The sequence below is a fragment of the Gopherus flavomarginatus genome, chromosome 2 (genome assembly GCF_025201925.1).
Source record: "Gopherus flavomarginatus isolate rGopFla2 chromosome 2, rGopFla2.mat.asm, whole genome shotgun sequence".
Lineage (NCBI taxonomy): Eukaryota > Metazoa > Chordata > Testudines > Testudinidae > Gopherus > Gopherus flavomarginatus.
Genome location: NC_066618.1, coordinates 256,684,499 through 256,705,851, shown reverse-complemented (window position 1 = coordinate 256,705,851; position 21,353 = coordinate 256,684,499). Strand labels below are relative to the sequence as shown.

The 21,353-nt window shown below is 42.2% G+C and overlaps 1 protein-coding gene across 1 annotated transcript in view; it reads right to left on the bottom strand.

Annotated features, from left to right (window-relative positions):
- Positions 1-2,349, bottom strand: part of CIBAR1 (CBY1 interacting BAR domain containing 1) — a 42,390-nt gene extending 40,041 nt beyond the window's left edge. Inside the window, 1 exon segment of the mRNA XM_050941501.1 lies at positions 1,574-2,349. Within this exon segment, the coding sequence (XP_050797458.1) occupies positions 1,574-2,001 (428 nt within the window). The 5' untranslated portion in view covers positions 2,002-2,349.
- Between the last annotated feature and the right edge of the window lie 19,004 nt (positions 2,350-21,353).

The window sequence follows — 21,353 nt, the reverse complement described above, 5'->3', positions numbered from 1 at the left end:
AAGAAAAGAAACCATAGAACTTACTATCTGATCTCTTTGTCCTTACACTTAGAAACAGAAGACTAGAAAGTAGAGCTACTTCTCCAAAGCTCAGAGAAAGCAGGAAAACTGACAAAAGACAAAAGACACTCAATTCCCTCCACCCAAAGTTGAAAAAATCCGGTTTCCTGATTGGTCCTCTGGTCAGGTGCTTCAGGTGAAAGAGACATTAACCCTTAGCTATCTGTTTATGACACTGTCACCAACCTTCCAAACTCAGAAAAATCCAAGCAAATTTAATACTTCAAGACCAAAGTATTGTCTCACAGTCTATATTTTCTTGACAAGACAGATATGCGAAAACACATGCTGAAAATGAACGTGTGTTATCCTAAGTCTTTCAGAAGAAAATACCATTGCAGAGGAAGATCAATTTGTTACCTCAAAGTAAGCAGGCACAATTTGAGGTAGGGAGGTTGTTTTCTTTTAAAGACAAATATCAGGGGATAGTCTCCTAGCTCCCAGCTCAAGTCTGCTACCATCTAAATAAGGAATATTTCACAAACTGAGTAAAAATATAAAAACTCATTGAAAAGCCCATCATAAAAATCTTTCTTCCACAATTAACACTAATCTAAAAATAATCTTCAATGTAGGGTCCCTCCCCTGTCCTATTGAACCATCTGACACTGTTTACATATAACCACCACCTCCCCCCATCAAGTAATGAGAGGGAACCTAAGACAGGTCAGCCCAAACATTTAGCAACTTTGTGCCTACAGTTTCCCCATGTGAACAGCATTCAATTCTGAGAGACAGGAATTACATTTCCTTAAGGGAAGGTGTGAAAAGGTTAGTTTGCTTTTTAAAATGCTACTTAAAGGCCACAAAAGGATGGACAGCACAAGGCTGGATTATATTAGCAGCTACTCTTGATTTTATCCCAGAATACTGTACCTACATACATTTTGTTGCCTAGACTTTATAGCAATGGGCACAATATGAAATGGCTTAAAACAGACAGCTGGGATGAGCGGAACGAGATTGGTCATGTATAGGTGTGGGTAACTTTTTTATTGGAATAGAGCTGGCTTTATTTTCACTTTGAACACCCTGTGTTACCCTTCCCAAACTATTTTATTTAGATTTTTAAAAACTATTTTTGGCAGCCAGCCCCAATTAAAACACAACATGAAGACTGGATTCATCCCCTTTAGACAAATATAAACCAGCTACTCTGAAGACAATAAACCCAGCACCCCCAAACCTCAGGGCACCCTGTCTCGAAAGCCTGGGGCTGATGGGTAACAAATCAGGACTGGAGAAGTCAAAGAGCCAAACTCTCCCTCCTTCCCTCTCCCCCAAGCCTAGCCACGAATAACAGGGAGGGACTCTGCCCCCTCTCCCACCTCAATAGCAGAGGCTCCCGCCCCTCCTCCCACTAACGGGACTCCGTCTGCCTGCCCCCCTCCGCGCCCCAACAGCGAGGGCTTTGTCTGCCCCCCTCCCCGCGCTCCCACAGCCCAGCCCTCTGGGCCAGACGCGGGCGGGAAGCGCCAGTCTAAGCTGCCGGGGCAGGGGGCACCGCACTTACCTGGCGTCCAGCCCGCGGCCCAGCATCATGATGGCGGCCGGGAGAGAAGGGGAGCTGCGGCGCACGCTCCGCTCACACCCAGTTCCCATGGACACCGAGCGCCGCCCACGGCCCGGGCTGCTGAGCCTGGCCCTCCCCCAGCGCCTGTTTGGGTAAGAGTAAAACTGAACGATGCCGAGACTCGTTGCTTCCCAGTCAGTCCCCTGGGTAAGACGGAAAGGACGATTCTGTATCCTCACAATGACAACTTCTACCCGCCGGTCACATTCGTCTCTTTTTCTAGGGCTGAGGACAAGGAGGCTGTGACATCCCGCTGTATTTCTCCAGAGTACAGAGAGACTTTGCAGCATTCCTGGGCAAGTGATACCCAGCTGTGTATCTGATCTCTACTGAGGATCGTCTAACCCCGAGTTTAGAAATGCTCTCATCAAGAGGCCTCACATACACTCTTATCCAAAGCCCATTGAAGTCAAAGAAAGATTCCCACTGACTGGACTCGGAGTTTTTGATCAGACCCATACCCTGGACATCAAACAACATGGGAGATACGATCCCCTTGAGGGATGCTAGGGATGGGAAACAGTTGTCCATCATCGCAGACTGGAACCTCTTGTGTGCAAGCCTCAAGCACACAAAACCAGGGCAGAATCTGGCAATCCAGAAATCATTTCAGCCATCACTGAAGTGCAACCACCTCTGGACTGGACTGTAGCAGCATTTCAGTAGTTAGCATATCCTGGATATATATGTAGAACTTCACTGCAACATACAACCACCTTCATTTCAGATAATGGAATAGGCCAAGGTGCGTTACTACAAATTGATCCACATGGACAGAGAGGTCCATCTGCAAGGATTAGCTTGTATCATCAGGGTCTTATATAGTATTGGTCTGTTGTATACATGTTGATCTGACCCAGTACATATTGTTTTTATGTTTTATAACTTTATAAGAATGTTCTTATTTCAAGTTGAATTTTTTTAAAATTTGCAGAAGTTTTCTTACATTTTCTCTTATATTCTTTAAGTTTTTTATTATTCTATTTGCAGATGTAGCTATGCCAGCAACCTCTCCATCTTTCTATCAAATTTGAGGCACATCAATCACAGTAGTATGTAGGTGCCTGGCATTCTTAAAATAAGCATAAAAATGTAATTCCAGATGAACTCTGCTATTGCCATTCTAGCTTCAACAATTTCTATGTTGGTTTTTAAAAAAACCCTCCCCCTTCCCAGCTCTTTCCCCTTTATTTTTGTTCATTTTTTGAGAAGATGACCTTACAGTTCCCTTGTTTGAACCAGGGATCTTGATCGGCTCTATTTCTGTCTTTTTTTCTCAAGCTCAAGAGACAGGTTCTGGGAGCAATTATCTGCTAATGTAGCAGTTATCAGTTCCAGGTTCAGGATTGTGACGGGGTCCCCAGGGTGCAACGTGGACTGTTGAGTCCTCTATCCCACCAACTTGGGCTACCTCAGTAGAGAGACTCCAGCCAATTGCCCCCAGCTCCCCAGTCTTGCACCCCGGGACTGTACTGTCTTACACTGCTGAAGGGCAGTGCAAGTTCATTAAGTAGTTCACCTCTCCCTCAGTGTGGAGTGGACACACACTAGCCTTTGTAAACTGACCTGAGATTTCCAAAGCACTTCAACCAAAACACACTGTTTTAGTAAAACACAAAACAGATTTACTAACTGTAGAAATATAGATTTTAAGTGATTATAAATGGTAGGCATAAAGGTCAGAGATAGCTATCTTAAGAAAATAAAAAGTAAACACTCTTGCTAAATCCTAAATTTTTAGGCTAAGCAAAAATTGAATCTCACAGCTTTTCTCATCCTGATAGATGGTACAAGCAGGTTGCAGTTCCTTAATCCACATGCCAGGACTAACTTCCAGCCAGGGACCAATCTTCCCCAGTTCAAAGTCTTTTTCCTCCAGACTTTATTGTTGAGATGGGGGGAAGGGAGGAGAAAAAGGCCAAGTGATGATGTCACTGTCGCTCTTTTATACTTTCTTCCAGTTTGCTGGTAAGAGCTTTGCTGTGACATGGGTGAGTCTGCGCCCAGGGCATATGTGCCTCATCCTCTGTAGGATAGTGGATTGTGTCTGGATGAGGCATTAATGCTAGCTATTGATGGCTACTCTTTTGTTGTAACTGAAAGGCTGGTTGTGGGTGTTTCCAGCCTTACAAACATTTCAGTAATACTTCATAACTTCACACAAAATGATAGTACATACAATCCAACAAAATATTAATGTTCAACAGATCAAGACTCTTCAAATGATACCTCACAAGGCATGCACTATTAAAAAAACATGATTCACAGTGGTGAATATGAGGGCTCCAGGGTGCTACTTTGAGGTATAAAGTGTCACAAGGGTGTTTTATTTAAAAACTAGTTCATTAGAAAAAAATAAGAACGGCTACATTGGGTCAGACCAAAGGTCCATCTCGCCCAGTATCCTGTCTTCCCACAGTGGTCAATGAGGGAATGAACAGAATAGGTAATCATCAAGTGATCCATCCCGTCGCCCATTCCCAGCTTCTGGCAAACAGAGGTTAGGGATACCATCCCTGCCCATCTTGGCTAATAGCCATTGATGGACCCATGCTCCATGAAATATCTGGTTCTTTTTTTAACCCTGTTATAGTCTTGACCTTCACAACATCCTCTGGCAAGGCATTCCACAAGTTGACTGCGTTGTGTGAAAAAATACTTCCTTTTGTTTTTTTTAAACCTGCTGCCTATGGAAATTTTGCCATGAAAGTAGGAATAGAATTTGACCCTACTGCAATATTTTATCTCTTTCCCCAGCAGTAGTATCCTGTTCCCAAAAAACTGCTGTATCAGGACACTAAATTTTGTAACATTAAATCAATATTTCCTGAAGTTGAAGTGCTTGCTTAAAATGGGATAATGCCAAGGATATTGGTATGTGATAGCAGCCACCACTTGGTGGCATCTAGTACATTATTTATCTAAAAACAGTGCCTTTGTAGATTGGAAAATCTTGTAAACTCATGCTTGGTCATTTTTTATGGATACTGAAAACTGCTAAACTCAAACTACTCTTGGTTATTTTGTTTAGGACTTGAAATAGAGCAGTCTTCAAATATATAAAAGGTTGTTATATAGAGGTTTGTGATCAGCTGTTCTCCATGTCTGCCAATGGTAGGGTAAAAAGTAATCAGCTTATTCTGCAACAAAGGAAATTTAGGTTAGACAGTAGGAAAATCTTTATAACTGTAAGCATAATTAATAGCAAAGGTATCACAACACTTGTCTGAAACCCAGGCTCACAGAGTTATTGGGAAACAATCTTAGCTGTCATGCAATACCAAATTATTGAATTACCGTGGAATTCAGACTTGGGTAAACCAGTTTTTAAGGTTTCATGACCTGCTTCCTGATCAGCCAAATAGTCTTGACCCTGATTACCTGGTAACCGTATATAAATTTCCTGATTCCTTTCTGGCCTTGTTAGAGCAATTCTGTGCTGGTTGTTACTTGGACCCTGTTTGACTCTGCCTTGCTATACGTTCCCCTTGGATTGGATCTCCTGGCTATCACACCTGTGATAAATGAAAGGGGGGTGGGTGGGTAGCTCCCTTTTATGGACACTCAGTCAGCCATAAAATCCCACTTAGTAGTTGTTCTCTACTTGCTTGACTTGTAAAGGTTTAAAAAGTCTCCCTGCATAGGTAAAAGGGAGTAGGCACCTGACCAAAAGAGCCAATGAGAAGGCTAGAACTTTTTAAGATGGGAAAAAACTTCCCCTTTGTTTGTCTGTTGTTGTTCTTGGAATGAAGCAGAGACAGGGCTGGAACTATGCTGTAAGAAGCTTGGGGCCAGGTATGAAAAGTCATCTGAATCATACCTAGAAACTACTTACCTGAAGCCCTCAGCTATGTAAGTAGATCAGGAAATGTCTAGGAAGATGCAGTTAGGGTTCTCTCTTTTATATTTTTTTATGGCTTATGGACTCCTCTGTGCTAACCCCAAATGCTTTTGTTTTGCTTGCAACGTTTAAGCTGGACCTCAAGACAGTTCTTCTTAATGCTTAATTCTTGTAAGTGTTTTGTTTTGTTTTTGTTTTAAATCTAGTAATAGCCTGAGTTTCCAGGCTCTTTTTGTTTTTTAAGAACAGGATTGGATTTTGTGTACTAAGAGGCTTGTGCACATTTCGTTTAATTAGCTGGTGGCAACAGGTAATTTCCTTTGTTTTCTTTCTCAGCTCTTCCCTGCAAGGCAGGTGGGGGATGAAAGGGCTTGAGGGTACCCCACAAAAAGGAATTCCCAAGTGCACCTCCCTGGGTCCAAAGGGGTTTTTTGCACTCTAGTGGTATCATCTATGCATCCAAGGTCAGAGGGAAGCTGTGACCTTGGGAGCTTAATACAAGCCTGGAGTGGCTAGTATTAATTTTTAGAATCCTTGTGGGTCCCCACCTTCTGCACTCGTAGTGCCAGAGTGGGGAATCAGCCTTGACAGGACTGCTTGTGTGAACTCTGACCACTGATCTGGACTGCCCTTTGACCCATCTGATCCTTGGGCATTACAGTTTGCTCAGGCCACCTATGGCGTCTGCTTAAAGAATCCTTGACACCATTTGGCCCGCCCCTCTTCAGTGTTGAGTGACATAGCCAATTAGGCTCAACTGAGAGTCCTTGTTTTTGGTCAGTGATTACTAGAGCTCAGTCACTGATGAGCTGGTCTCAGAGCTAACCCTTAGGCCTAGTGTGGGGACAATGTTGCAGTGAAAACAGTGCAGTTGCTGTAGTAGTTGTGAGGTTCCCTGCTACCCAGTGAAATCACTAAGAGCTGGGCTAAGCAGTGGAACTTCAGAACACTGCATTACAGAAGTGGCAGTGAGTGGCAGAGAAAACAGCAGTAGCAAGCAGCCAGTGGTGACAGCAGAGACAATGGCAGAGATAACAGCAGCAGATATAAGCAGTCACAGAGGTGTGCGGCAGGGGTGGCAGGTGAACCCACACGAATACCCTCTCTGAATTCTGAGCCTTTGCTGATCAAAGACAACCAGCTGTGAATAGGATGCAGTGGAGGGAAAAGGGAATGGCATGTTAAAGGGACATTTATTTATTGGAATTTCACACTGCAAATGGGAAACTGAGGCAAAGGACACTGCCCAGCATACTGTGGGGTTGGTGTTTGTTTGTGATTACATACTTTTGAATGTAGTTGTGGTGTTTTCGCAAATTAATGCTGGATTCCTTTCCCTTCTAATAAAAGCTTTCTTTTGTTATACACAGACTCAGTGCTTATGAGAAAGGATGTATTGCCTCTTAGAAGTGGCCAGGGGTGAGGTTTCGTTTTCCCAGATTACTGAATGGGGGCTTGCAGTAGTTCTGTTTTGTATTGTTAAGAGGAACCCCTAGATATTGAACCCAGCCCTTGTTGCTTGCCTCCACTTCCCAGAAAACTTACATAAGCATCGAGCTGGAGTTAGTTTAGCTAAGATAAGCAGGAACAAATTAGTAGGGACAATGGACAAGATAGACCTGGAAAATCGAGATCAGGTTATACATGGACAGAGTATGCTACACAAGGATTGGTTCCTGAAAAGTAACCAAGACAATCATGAAGCACATATTGCAGTGTATAATCAGGAATGCAGATGTTACTAAAGATGTATAGAAGGAAGGGTTTTGCTATGTAACTTTCGATTTGTGATGGCAAAATAATTTGTGGCTTTTACTGTGGCAGCATGGGCCATGTGGCTTCTATTTACCCAGACCAGGCCCTGAACTGAGTGGCTTTGGGAAAATGCCCCTGCCTAGCCTTGCTAATGGGGGTTGAGCTTGGATAATATAGGAAACCTCACTCAGCAAGTCCTTCCAGGCATCCTCCCCACCTCCTGAAGATCATCCCTTCACCTACAGCTGTAGTTACAACTCTGATTTTAGGGCTCTAGACATGTTTTTTCCCTCCAGTGGGCTTTGACGCTGGGGCAGAGAATAATTTCATGGATGCCACCATAGCCCAAGTACTTGGTCTCCCCATGCAATCTAAGACCACTTCTGATCTGGTTGAGACAGTTGATGGCCGCCTCTGGTCAGGAATCAGGAAACTCCAGCTCCGGAAGTAGTAATTGAGGAACACCATGAATTCTTTCAGTTCAGCCTAATCCAATCCCGACACTCTCCTTCCAAGAGATACTTGGAATCCCTGGCTGGCCAAGCATGACCCAAGTATCACCTGGCAATGGTACATAGTGATATTTAGCTCAGAGTACTGCCAAACCAACTGCCTTTTGGCTCCCAGACCAGGGTTGCTGGGATTCCCAGCCAGGCACCACACCTGGATTTTGCCCAGAAGTTCCTAATCTCTGATACCAAACCCTCACCTGAAAGTACACAGAGAGACTGACCCCTTCATCATTATAAAGTCTGTTAGTCTATAAGGTGCCACAGGACTCTTTGCTGCTTTTACAGATCCAGACTAACACAGCTACCTCTCTGATACTTCATCATTATGAGCATACTTGTTCCCCCAGGAAAACTCTTGTCTAGAAGCTTCTTGCTTATACCATGATGTCCCTTGAGTGAGCTATTTCAGCCAGATAAAAGCCAAACACTTTGATCGTTCTTGTGGCCAAAACTGTGGTCTAATGTTCAGGTTTGTGTCGGATCATATGACACCTGCACCCATATAAAGTGACCTCAAACTAAATCCTTCAGAATGCTAATACATGCTGAGACCTCTGCAAGGCCTTGAGACCAGATCACCATGGGCTTCACTATCTAACTCTCTAAATCCAAGGGTTGCTGTACCATCTTGATAGTGATGGATCAGCTTACAAAGATGGCACTTTTTATCCCCTGCACATAACTCACCCTGCTGAGGACACCACCTGCTTCTTCATCTCCCATGATTTCTGCGTCCACAGCCTCTCAGACCACACTACTTCAAACAAGGGACCCCAGATTGTGTCATGGTTTAAAAGGAGGTGTTGCACTTACTAGAAATGTCTTAATATAGCTACTGAACTACCTATCATTCGCGAGCATGGCCAACCAGAAAGGATGAACTAAGTACTAGAATAGTAACTAGGGTGCTTCACAAATTCCACCAAGATGACAGATTCCATGTGGAATTTGCATATAATAATGAGGACCACACCTCTAGATGAATCCATGTTTTGGCTATCTATGATTTTTCACCTGTTTTCATCTTCTACTTCCCACAGCACCCACTGTTCCTGCAGCAATGGACCCGGTATACCACAAACCCAAGGGGAGCTAAAGTGACATCTTGATGTAGCCAAGACAACACAAGCATTATGCTGACTGTCACCAACAGCAAAGTCCCACTCTTTTTGCTGTGGGACAGAAGGTGGAGCTTTTGGTCAACACCTCAAGACAGGCTGACTCATTTGCAAAATAGACCACCAGTCTGTGGATCCTTACCAAATCTGCAGACAAATCAATCCATGAACCTTCAAGCTTTAGCTTGCCTGATCCCTCAAGCTGCATTTTGTATTTATGCTTTCCTCCTGAAATCATTGTCTGATAATTCCTTCCCTAACGAAACACAACCCTTCCCTCCCCCTCCAGTTCAGATTCAAAGGCAAGAAAAAGTATTTTGTCCACAAGATTATAGATTCCCAGATATGGTGAGGGAAGCTGTGGTACCTCCATTGATTGGGAAGGCTACGGGGCCGAGGAGCAGACCCAGGAACCAGCTCACCTTGTACATGCCCCTGAAAAAGTCAGCGCCTTCTGCAGGGCACACCCAGCTAAACCCAGACCTCTGGCATGCCAAGGTCACTGCAAGGGGCTGAGGGGAGGGAGAAAGGTGATATCAGGACCCTGGAGTAATGGGGTCCACTTGCCATTGGGGCACTTCCTTGTGATTTCATCTGAGAATTACGTCCTTTCATGTCTGACACCTCCCTTCCAGCAACTGTTTGCACTGCATCCCCCCCACCCCTTACTCTCCAGGATTCACAGTGCTGCTTCTGTGTGGCAGCCCTCCATCCACGTCACTGTATATTCCTCCCCTTCTGGGGTATCAAAGTGACACTAGATCAGCTGTCCGCATTACATTCCAGACAGTCTCCTGCTCCAAGGTCAAGTCCTGTGCCACTTACATTGATGTAAACCAGGCAGTAATTCCAGTGAAGTGAAATCAAGAAAAAATAGTATAAAACTCATGTATGAGGAGAATGAGCCTCCCCTGTCTATTGGCAATTGATGCCATGCTCGCAGGCAACCAAGCTTTTTAAGTGGGTGACTAGTCAATAGCTGAGTAAATGCTTGGAACTTCTGATTCAACTTTTCAAAGGAAGCACTATACAGAATGGCTCTGGGAGATATGGAACATTAGCATTGCTACTAACACTGTGGTTAGTATTAGAGAAGTTAGAAGAAAACACGTTCCAGATATACAAGAAGGAGTCCGGAGACACCTTAAAGACTATCTGAAGAAGTGGGTATTTTTACCCGTGAAAGCTTGTGCCAAAATAAATCTGTTAGTTTTTAAGGTGCCAACCTCTTTGTTTTTGTGGATACAGTCTAACACAGCTACCCCTCTGATACTTTGCTCCAGGTATGGTGACCAAAAAATTGCAGATGGCTCAATAACTTTCTTGATTTCTCAGGAATAAAAAACACTTTGGATTTAAGGCTGCAATAGCATTCTCAGTTTTGCCACCTTGTGTGACTGTTTTATGAATGGATGTCAAGTATCAGAGGGGTAGCTGTGTTAGTCTGGATCTGTAAAAGCAGCAAAGAATCCTGTGGCATCTTATAGACTAACAGATGTTTTGGAGCATGAGCTCCAAAACATCTGTTAGTCTATAAGGTGCCACAGGATTCTTTGCTGCTTTTATGAATGGATATGAGCCAAGATTTTTCCAAAGTGGCTGCTGAATTTGGATGCTTCAGATTTTTGTTGCCCAACTTCAGACAACCCAAAGAGGCCTGATTTTTCAAAAGGCGGGTCCCCAGCACATCCTGAAATTCAGGTTGGACATACAAAAATGCAGGCATCCCAAATCACTAGTCTCTTTGGAATATTTTGGCCACCAAATCTATTGTTCACTATGTGATCACGTAACTCAGATAATACAGAGATGAGCATGTGTCATAAACAGATAGTTAAGGGTTAATGTCTCTTTTACCTGTAAAGGGTTAACAAACGGGGAACCTGAGACACCTGACCAGAGGACCAATCAGGAAACAAGATAATTTCAAATCTCAGTGGAGGGAAGCCTTTGTTTGTGTTTTTGGGTTTTGCTTTGTTCTCTTTGGGTCCTGAAAGGGACTAGACGTGCAGCCAGGTTTCTTGCTGTCATAAACAGATAGCTAAGGGTTAATGTCTCTTTCACCTGGAAAGGAGTAACCTGAAACACCTGACCAGAGGACCAATCAGGAAACAAGACTTTTTCAAATCTGGGTGGAGGGAAGTTTTGGGTGTGAGTTCTTTGTTCTTTTGTCTTGGGTCTGACCCTCTCGGCTGTGAGAGTGATCTTTCTGTCTCCTGGCTTTCTAATCTTCTGTTTTCAAGTTGTAAGTACAAAGATAGTTAGACAATATGTTTATATTGTTTTTTTTTGTATTTATATGTGTGTAGTTGCTGAAGTGTTTTGAATTGTATTCTTTTTGGATAAGGCTGCTTATTCACTTTTTTCTCTTAAGCAATTGACCCTGTATTTGTCACCTTAATACAGAGAGACCATTTTAATGTCCTTTTCTTTCTTTTTATATAAAGCTTTCTTTTTAAGACCTGTTGGAGTTTTTCTTTAGTGGGGACTCCAGGGAATTGAGTCTGCAGCTCACCAGGGAATTGGTGGGAGGAAGAAGTCAGGGGGAAAATCTCTTTGTGTTAGATTTACTAAGCCTGACTTTGCATACCCTCTGGGTGAGGGGGGAAGAGAGATTAGCTCTCGGTACTTCTGTTTTCCAGGACTGGAAACAGGGAGGGTGGAGTCCCTCTGTTTAGATTCACGGAGCTTGCTTCTGTATATCTCTCCAGGAACCCAGGGAGGGAACACCTAGAGGGGAGGATGGGGAAGGGAAATGGTTTATTCCCCTTTGTTGTGAGACTCAAGGAATCTGAGTCTGGGGGTCCCCCAGGGAAGGTTTTGGGGAGACCACAGTGTGCCAGGCACTGTATAGATTCCTGGCTGGTGGCAGCTTTCCCAGGTCCAAGCTGGTAACTAAGCTTGGAGGTTTTCATGCTAACACCCATATTTTGGACGCTAAGGTCTAGATCTGGGAAAAATATTATGACATGAGTGGCAGCGTTGTGGGATAGATAGAAGCCAGTAGGAATAATATATTTTTCTTTTCTCTGCTAGGGGCTTTTAAGCAGAGAGGGTTTGGTTTTAAAAGGAACCAGAGAGAATTTTTTTTTCTGCTCTGTCTTGCAGTTTTTGGCTTGCATATTAAGCAAGGAACCATTAAGGAACTATTAAGGGTCTTTTGTGAGACAATAGCACTCCCATTGAGAGTCAAGTATTCAGCAATACACATGCAAATAAAGTGGTTTTTCTGGTTTACTTTACATTTAAAATATTAGCTAGAGGAAAAAGGCACTGTTGCTAGGCAGACCCCAGGAGACAACAAAGCCAGCAGTTCAGACAATAAACACCGGAGGGCACCCCAACACAAGAAAACAGAAACCATGCCTTCTATGGCAAAAATGGAGGCCGGGGAAGAAATCAAAGACGCCGAGCACAGGCGAGATATGGAAAAAAAAACTACAAGAGATGGAGCTGAGGGAAAGAGAAAAAGAGGCTACCCACAGGAGAGAGTTGGAACTCCTGAGGGAAACCCACTGGCAGGCCCTGGAATTAGAAAAGGCTAAGCAACATGCTCCAGCCAATCTCCCTTCTACAGTCTCTTATCTATTCAGAATAGTGAGTATTAAGTAGAAAAGGCGGTTATAGTCTTTTGATTGTTTTCTGTATTTGCAAATGTGTATTTTACTGGAAGTATTTTAAATTATATTTTTGCTGGGGGGAGGCTTCTCTCTAGGCTTTATAAGCTGAAAGAGCCTGTAACTTTTACCACCTAAATTACAGAGACAACTTTTACTTTTTTTCTTTCTTTTTATTAAAAGTTTTGCTTTTTAAGACTTGTTTGATTTTTTTTCCCCTTGTTGAGGCTCAAGGGAATTGAGTCTGTACTTACCAGGGAATTGGTGGGAGATAGGGAGAGAGAAGGGATAGGGGAAAGGTGGAATCCCTTTGTTTTAGATTCACGGAGCTTGAATCTGTCTATCTCTCCAGGATAGCCCAGGGAGGGAAAGCCTGGGAGGGGGAAAGAAGGAGGAGAAAAAACCTGATTTCTCTGTGTTGTGATTCAAGGAGTTTGAATCACAGTGATCTCCTAGTGTACCCAGGGCGGGAAAGATCTGGGAGGAAGAAAGGAGGGGAAATGGTTTATTTCCCTTTGTTGTGAGACTCAAGGAATTTGGGTCTTGGGGTCCCCAGGGAAGGTTTTTGAGGGGACTAGAGTGCCCCAAAACACTATAGTTTTGGGTGGTGGCAGCTTATCAGATCTAAGCTGCTAATTAATCTTAGAGGAATTCATGCTAGTACCCCATCTTTTGGACTCTAAGGTTCAGATTGCGGAATTATATCATGACAGCATGGTATAAAGGCTTAGATAAATAGTAACTGGCAGTTCTAGCTACTGGGACAGTACACTTCTACCTTGATATAAGGCTGTCCTTGAGAGCCAAAAAATCTTACCGCGTTATAGGTGAAACTGCGTTATATTTAACTTGATTTGATCCGCCGGAGTGCGCAGCCTCACACCCCCGGAGCGCTGCTTTACCATGTTATATCCTAATTAGTGTTATATTGGGTGGTGTTATGGGGTAGAGGTGTGTTTGTATTCTTGAAAATTTCAGCTGTAACTTTTCAATTTGTGTTGATAGCATGATGATAAACACTTCCCTTATGAAAAATCTTTACATCATTGCCACTCGGTGGCTAAGACACTGGAGTGGGACTCAGGAGACCTGGGTTCTAGTCCTGGTTCCCTCATTGGAATGCTGAGTGACCTTGGGCAAATGACTTCCTCTCTGTGCTTCAGATTCCCCATAATTAAAATGAGAATAGTGATACTGACCTCTGTAAAAGTGCTTTAAAATTTATTGCTGAAAGGTGCTATATTAGAGCTAGGTGGTATTAATAATATTAATGATTGCAAGATAATTGAGATTATATCAGGGTTTTTCTTTTGAGCACCCATTTTCACATCCAAATCTCCCTTTAACTTTTGCCAAGAGATGAGGGAGGTTTGTTTTTAAATCTGAAGACAATCCCATTAAGCATTCTTGGATCTATGAAAAGTTGGCAAGAATCAGATACTTTTCCAGCATTTTATTTTTTTTCTCATTAATAACTTAAACAACTGAACAAAATCACTCCAAAACCGACATGCAATTAGTCCTTACTGAGGAGTAGGCCCCTAATTAGGTTTGGAGAGGGGGAATAAAACATTAAAAAATTACATGGGATTGAAAAATCACTTCTAGTTCTGAGCATGCTGAATTAACACCTGGTAATTTTAGCAAAGTCTAACAAAGCCCCTAGATGGCATGACATGCCCAGGAGCTGTAGCTAAGTGTGTGGTTTATAAAAATAAAGCCCACCTGGTGCTAAGAATAGGCTAATATTCCCTGGAAAACAAGCCCCTTTTACAAAAAAAATGTCTCTAAGAAAAATTTTTCTTGGAAGTTGTCCAACTTTTGATTTTGCAATGAAGTGTGCAGTTTTAATTATGAGTAATTTTTTAAATTTATTTTGGGTTTTGGTGGACCTTCTCTGCAATGAGGGGAACATGCATGGCTTTGGGATGTAAAATGGCATCAAATACCAGCAAATAATCTAGAATTAGACAGTCACACGTTACTGCAGCAAGAGCTTTTGAATAAACTCGACAGGGAAGAAATTGAATCAAAAAATAAATCCCATCTTGATGTAACCTCTTACTGCCATTACCCTCTCTTCATCCTCTTTCTGCTTTCACCCTTCTAACCAATTAACTTCTGAAAATGTATTTTAAAGAGGTGGCAAGATATTTTTTCACACTGGGCCAAATTTTCCCTTTAATTACACCTTTGCAACCCTGTTGAGGTCACTGGGTTTACACAGGTGTAACTAAGGGAAAACTATTGCTTATAGTTCCCAGGAGAAATAATGGAGGAGATACCTCAGGAACTGACACCACAATTTCAGGATTAACCATTTATGTAACCAGATTCCTGGAAGTAGATTTGTGTGCAATAATTCCAATAGTGACACAAAGTAACATGATCTGCTGTAGGTTACCAGATTACCGTGAATATGTTACCAAAATACTATGAACCTGAAATTCTGGGATAACCCACGTTTTATCACACCTATATGTTTCTTCTTCTAGGCCCTGATCCAACTTCCAGTGAAGTCAAAGGAAAGTAGCAGTGGGTGAACTTCACAAGTTAGTTTCTTTAACTTAAAAGTTTTATATATTGCATTGTAACTCTTACTATTTATCCAGAGTACTTAAAAACAATGAACATTTCCATATTGTTTTGCATTGTCATATGTATTTTCATTTAAACTCAGATGGCCATCTAAAGACGGCAAGAGTGTTGCATAGAAGTAGAGTATATGCAGTAATCTACTTCTAGAGGGCAGCAAATGACTGCTTTTCAGCAACAAGAGAAAATACAAAATTCAGATAATGCATTGCTAGCAACCCAAGGGCCTAATCCAGCTCCCATTGTAGTCAGTGGGAATCTTTTCTTCAGTGGGAACAGGATTAGGCCTCTACTGCTTCCTTCTCCCCCACCCCCTCATTTGTATTTTAAGTGAACAAGTGCTGCCTATCAAATAAATTAGACTTTTATTATCAATCTTCTCTTTGTTGTTTGAATGGGGGTGAAATGAACTATAGATATAAACATCATGTTTCCTATTAACATTTTGAGGACACAGTTCAGTTATGGAAAAGAGTACATGACATAATTGTAGTAGTATTTATCTATTTATCAGGTCAATAGTTTTCTTTTTTATTTTGTTGTGGCATTTAATGGAATGTGAGTGATATTTTCTTTCTGCCCACACATTGTGACTAAGGACCAGAGTAGGAGAAGTAGGGATTCTCTCTCTTATGAAAATAAACGCAGATCACTTCACAAATAGGGTTTAATGCAACTAAAAGGGAGACAGAAGATAAACAAAAGATCCACTCATAATACATTAAATTTAATTTATATATAGGTATTTCTATAGCTCTCTTCACTAAAGCATCTGAATATCCACTGTTCTTAAAAATGTACTCAGCCCATGAGCTTTCCAGGAGCAAGTTTACAAAGTTTTGTAGTGCTGGGAATGCACATTTAGGGGTGACCTTGGTATCTTTGAACTCATTTCTAATGGAAATGAAAGTGCAAGTTGTAGGAATTACACAACTCTTCGATATCAGCCATCCACTAATGAGCCAATAAGTGGTATCTAGAGTAGTCTCAGTGGATAGTGCAGGTTCACTTTGATTGGAATAAGGTGACTTCATGTCAGCTAGCAGAGGTAAGGAGAGGATGTTATGTATATAAAATTAAGACTACAAAATGGCTCAGAGTGACAAGAATCTCTCTTCCACACGCCTCTTCCATACACACACACACAGGTGATATGCATGTGATAAAGCTGTGGAGCGATGTGGTAAATTATAAAGACATGACTACCTGCCCTGCTCTCTGCTCACTAATCCATCTCACTAATATTCTAATCCCCTAAGAAATTTCAAATAGCCCTCATTAATTTTTTTTAAGCAACCTGTTAGGAAAATGTTTTCTCCTTGCCTCCTCAAATGTGGAATTTCTTCTCAAAATTACACCTGCCTGAGGTCCAGAATAGGCAAGATTCATGCCTGGAGCAGTAACAGCTTCACTATAGATACAAGTCTTGATTCTCAGGGTATGTTTACATTGGAGCTATAGGGTATATGTTCCAGCTCAAGTAGGCATACCCATGCTAACTCTGATCAAGGTAGCATGCTAAAAATAGAAATGCAGTGAGAGCATGAGTGCAGGCTGAACTAACTGCCCTGAGTACATGCCTGCATGATTGTACTCAAATCAGCTAGTCCCCCCTGCTGCTTGCATGGCTGCAGGTATGCTTTGATTTTTAGTGTGAGCACTTGATCAGAGCTAGCATGAGTATGTCTATTCAAGCTGGAAATTGCGTCGTCCAGACCCAGTACATACCTTCAGTCATTCTATTGCTTTGCTTGGGACAGACTTTAAAACCATCTTTGTGCTCCCCATATTCTGGGGCTATGCAGGGAACAATCTGGTCCCTGGTGTATGTTAGAGAAATTTCAGGGCTGCTCTATCATATACTTTGCTTCTTAAGGCCCCCTGTGAGCCCTGAGAAGCAGTGAATACCCATAATGCATCCTGGTTATACCAAATCCCAATCTTCACTTTATGTTAGGGTCTAGGATCAGTATATTCCTCTAATACTAGCACTACGCCGGTTGGGGAGGCACACGGGACATTCTTAAGGGGCTGTTTTTCCCAAGTGCAGCCAGAGTATTATAAAGAGCCTTTAGTGTCACTGAGAATCATTCCTTGAATGTCATAACTTTAAAGTTATCTCAGCCATACAGCGCTCAAAATTGGAGTGTGAGACTTTTCCCCTTGCCCATATTATATCATTCAGCTCTGGAATGTTCCAATATATAACATCTTTGTGTATTGAAAAGGTATTTTAGATGTAGGCAACATTTGGATAATCCATCCCCTGACAGCTAGTGATGAGCTGGGGAGGGGAAAAGGTTTCAGATCTGGACTGTATTTACATGAACACACCCCTCTGCTTACGTATGAGCAGACAGAGCTGTATTGCCAAAGTGATCAATAGTCAGATGTGTTTGAATCATGGTGTATTTCCAAATTAATGCTATGTTCCTTTCCCCTTTTTATTAACAGTTGTTTTTGCTATACACGGACTCAGTGTTCTGAATGGGGAAGTATTGCCTCTGAGGGTACGTCCATACTATCCGCCGGATTGGCGGGTAGCGATCGATCTATCGGGGATCGATATATTGCGTCTCATCTAGATGCAATAAATCAATCCCTGAACGTGCTCCCATCGACTCTGGAACTCCACCAGGGCGAGAGGCGGAAGCGAAGTCAATGGGGGAGCTGTGGCCATTGATCCCGCACTGTGAGGACAGGAGATATGTCAAAATAAGATATGTCGACTTCAGCTATGCTATTCCCGTAGCTGAAGTTGCATATCTTACACTGACGCCCCCCAATGTAGACCAGGTCTGAGAGATGCCCAGGGGTGGTTTTTAATTTTCCCAGATTACTGGGTGGGAGCTCTGGGTGGGAGCCAGTTCTGTATTATATTGTTAAGAGGGACCCTTGGATATTGAACTTGGCTCTTGTTGCTGCCAACTCCACCGGGCAGAAGGATTACACAGGTCATGTTTACAGGTTTTTGTATTACCCTTTAAACCCTGCGCAATTGGACTTGTGGGGACAATTCATCCCTGAGCCCAGGATAATGACCAATGGGTGTAGGATGGCTTATGCCTCCCCTATCCAGGGGATGCTGGGGACCAGTTTGTTCTCAAGTGCAGGCTAGAACAGCGATCTTTCTTTCTCTCAGCAGTGCACACTGCTTGCCCATTTCTCTGGTTAATATCACTTGGGATGCAGTGGCTAGGCTGTTGCAAAGAAGGAGTCATTTCAATCACACTTTCTGAAATAGTATTGAAAATATCTTAGCTCTCAATCTGTCCTCAGTGCTGCATCTCGGGGATTCTGTAGCTGAAAAACCACTGTCAGGAATGGTTCACTGTCCTAATGTTGATAAAGCAGAAGTGTGACTTTGGCCCATAGTTTCAAATCTTCATAAGGTAGTGAATAAAACATAGTGTAGAAAAAAACAAGCTTTTGTTGTCTACATCTATAATTTACAAAATACACATAGAATAGTCTATGTAACTTTTGTGTCAGGAAAAAAAAATCACAATAAGGCATCCAGAAAAGTCAAGAGTTGAAGTATGTAGACTAGCTTTGATATCTTTGAGGTGTATTACCTAGAGAACTACTGTAAAAAGTTTGGTGTCCATAGGAAAAAGTTTACTTTTCTTATGTCCCAAGCTGTTGGTTTTATTTTTGATAAGTTTTATATATTAGTGAAAATGATGAGGGGTGCAATGTTGTAGCTGTCATATCTATTTGTTGGTCCTGTTTCTCAGAATGATAGTACATTTCTGAGTTCTGTAACTTTGCACAAATGTTGCCATACACAGTATTGTAGTTTAGGCTATTGACTACACTATCACTTGGCTGACATAAGGTACTTTACAGCACTGGCCACAGAAGTGTTCCACAGTCCTGCAGCAGAATTGAGTATGGTTGTGTGGCTTTCAACTTTAATTATACTTAATAGTTATTACAGGTACAGTAAAAATGTTTAGAACTTTCCATACTTAAGAGTGGTTCTTTTCTGAAAAGTGACTATTTTAAAATGATAGCATCATACTCAGCAAATAAGTTCCCAGTGTTTATTGAATGGTATCTAATTAGTTTACTGGCAAGAATAATTTTTTCTACCTTCTACTACAATTAGCAGTGCAGAACCAACATAGCTTTCAAAGAATGAGCTGGATTCTCTGTGGCTTGGAAGTCATCCACTGAATGTTAAGTTTCAAAAGGGGCTAGTAAAATATGGATTTTTCTCAAACAATCAATCCAAGGCTTGCCTACCACGTCCTCATTGTTCATATTCTCCACAGCCATGTGCTTTGTCCCTGTCCTCTACAGCTGGTTCCCTCCCCAAAGTGCTCTTGCTCCAACTCCTCTGCGCCCAAAACAAAAATTGTAGATAGACTGTCTGCTTACTATTCTGCTATTCACGGTAAATATCCCCATAAAATACAAACACATTACATTATCACAGAGAGCGCTTGTAGCAAGCAGCAACATGAGTTATCAAATTTTTACTGCCACAAGAGTACAAAAATTTGGACTAGAAATGTCAATGATGGGGTGTTCACTGGGGCCAATGATGTCAGCAAATTTCCTCAAACTGCCCAGGCAAGTATAAAGTGGCTACATAGAAACCCGAACATTTTTTTCTTTACTGGTGTGTGCACACTGTAATCCTTCCAGTTTGTACATCTACACATCCACATTTGGAAAATGTACAGTTTTTATAAATACATTCTCGGTGTGGGTCTGCCAAAGACTTAGTGGGTGCCATGCACTACCCTGAGTAAAACTTGACAGATTTGAGACCATTTTGACACATCAGTAGTTTGGTCTCTAGCTCTGAGCACGAAAAAACTCACCTAGAAACTCTTTGAAAAAGGGCTGTTTGTGTGGGGTTATATCTTCACAAAACCTAACTCAAATGACCTCAAATTTAGGTCACTAACTCTATACTGCACTCTCCTGAGGAACACCAAATTTGAAAGGAATCTGACTAAGCATATCTATTTTAGGGGAATTAAAAATGTCAATCTCTAAAACGAAGTCTCATAGACTTAAAGGTAGGAAGGGACCACTGTTATCAGCTAGCCTGACCTCCTGCCCATTGCAGGCCACAGAATTTCACCAACCCACTCCTGTAATAAACTCCTAACCTCTGTCTGAGTTACTGAAGTCCTCAAATCATGGTTTAAAGACTTTAGGTTATAGACAATTCACCATTTACGCTAGTTTAAACCTGCAAGTGACCCATGTCCCATACTGCAGAGGAAGTCCTGCAGTAACCTTAAGTATAGTTCCCACTATAATTTATCTTTCACTCACTGTGCCAGCCTGGCCCCTTCTATCTCAGAAAGCTTTTTCCATGGGAGACAGCTAACTTTGTTTTCACTGCCTCACTCCTCTGGAACGTCTCTCAATTGGGCCAGTTTCATGTTTGCTGGAGGCTCCTGTCATAAACAGATAGCTAAGGGTTAATGTCTCTTTCACCTGAAGCACCTGACCAGAGGACCAATCAGGAAACCGGATTTTTTTCAACTCTGGGTGGAGGGAAGTTTGTGTCTGAGTCTTTTATCTGTCTGCCTGCTTTCTCTGAGCTTTGGAGAAGTAGTTTCTGTTTTCTAATCTTCTGTTTCTAAGTGTAAGGACAAAGAGATCAGATAGTAAGTTATATGGTTTCTTTTCTTTGGTATTTGCATGAATATAAGTGCTGGAGTGCTTTGATTTGTATTCTTTTTGAATAAGGCTGTTTATTCAATATTCTTTTAAGCAATTGACCCTGTATTTTGTCACCTTAATACAGAGAGACCATTTGTATGTATTTTTTCTTTCTTTTTTATATAAAGCTTTCTTTTAAGACCTGTTGGAGTTTTCTTTTCTGGGAAATTTCAGGGAAATTGAGTCTGTACTCACCAGGGAATTGGTGGGAGGAAGAAATCAGGGGGAGGTCTGTGTGTGTTGGATTTGCTAGCCTGATTTTGCATTCCCTCTGGGTGAAGAGGAAAGTGCTTTTGTTTCCAGGACTGGGAACGGAGAGGGGGAGTCACTCTGTTTGGATTCACAGAGCTTGTGTCTGTGTATCTCTCCAGGAGCACCTGGAGGGGGGAAGGGAAAAAGGATTATTTCCCTTTGTTGTGAGACTCAAGGGATTTGGGTCTTGGGGTCCCTAGGGAAGGTTTTTCAGGGGGACCAGAGTGCCCCAAAACACTCTAATTTTTTGGGTGGTGGCAGCAAGTACCAGGTCCAAGCTGGTAACTAAGCTTGGAGGTTTTCATGCTAACCCCCATATTTTGGACGCTAAGGTCCAAATCT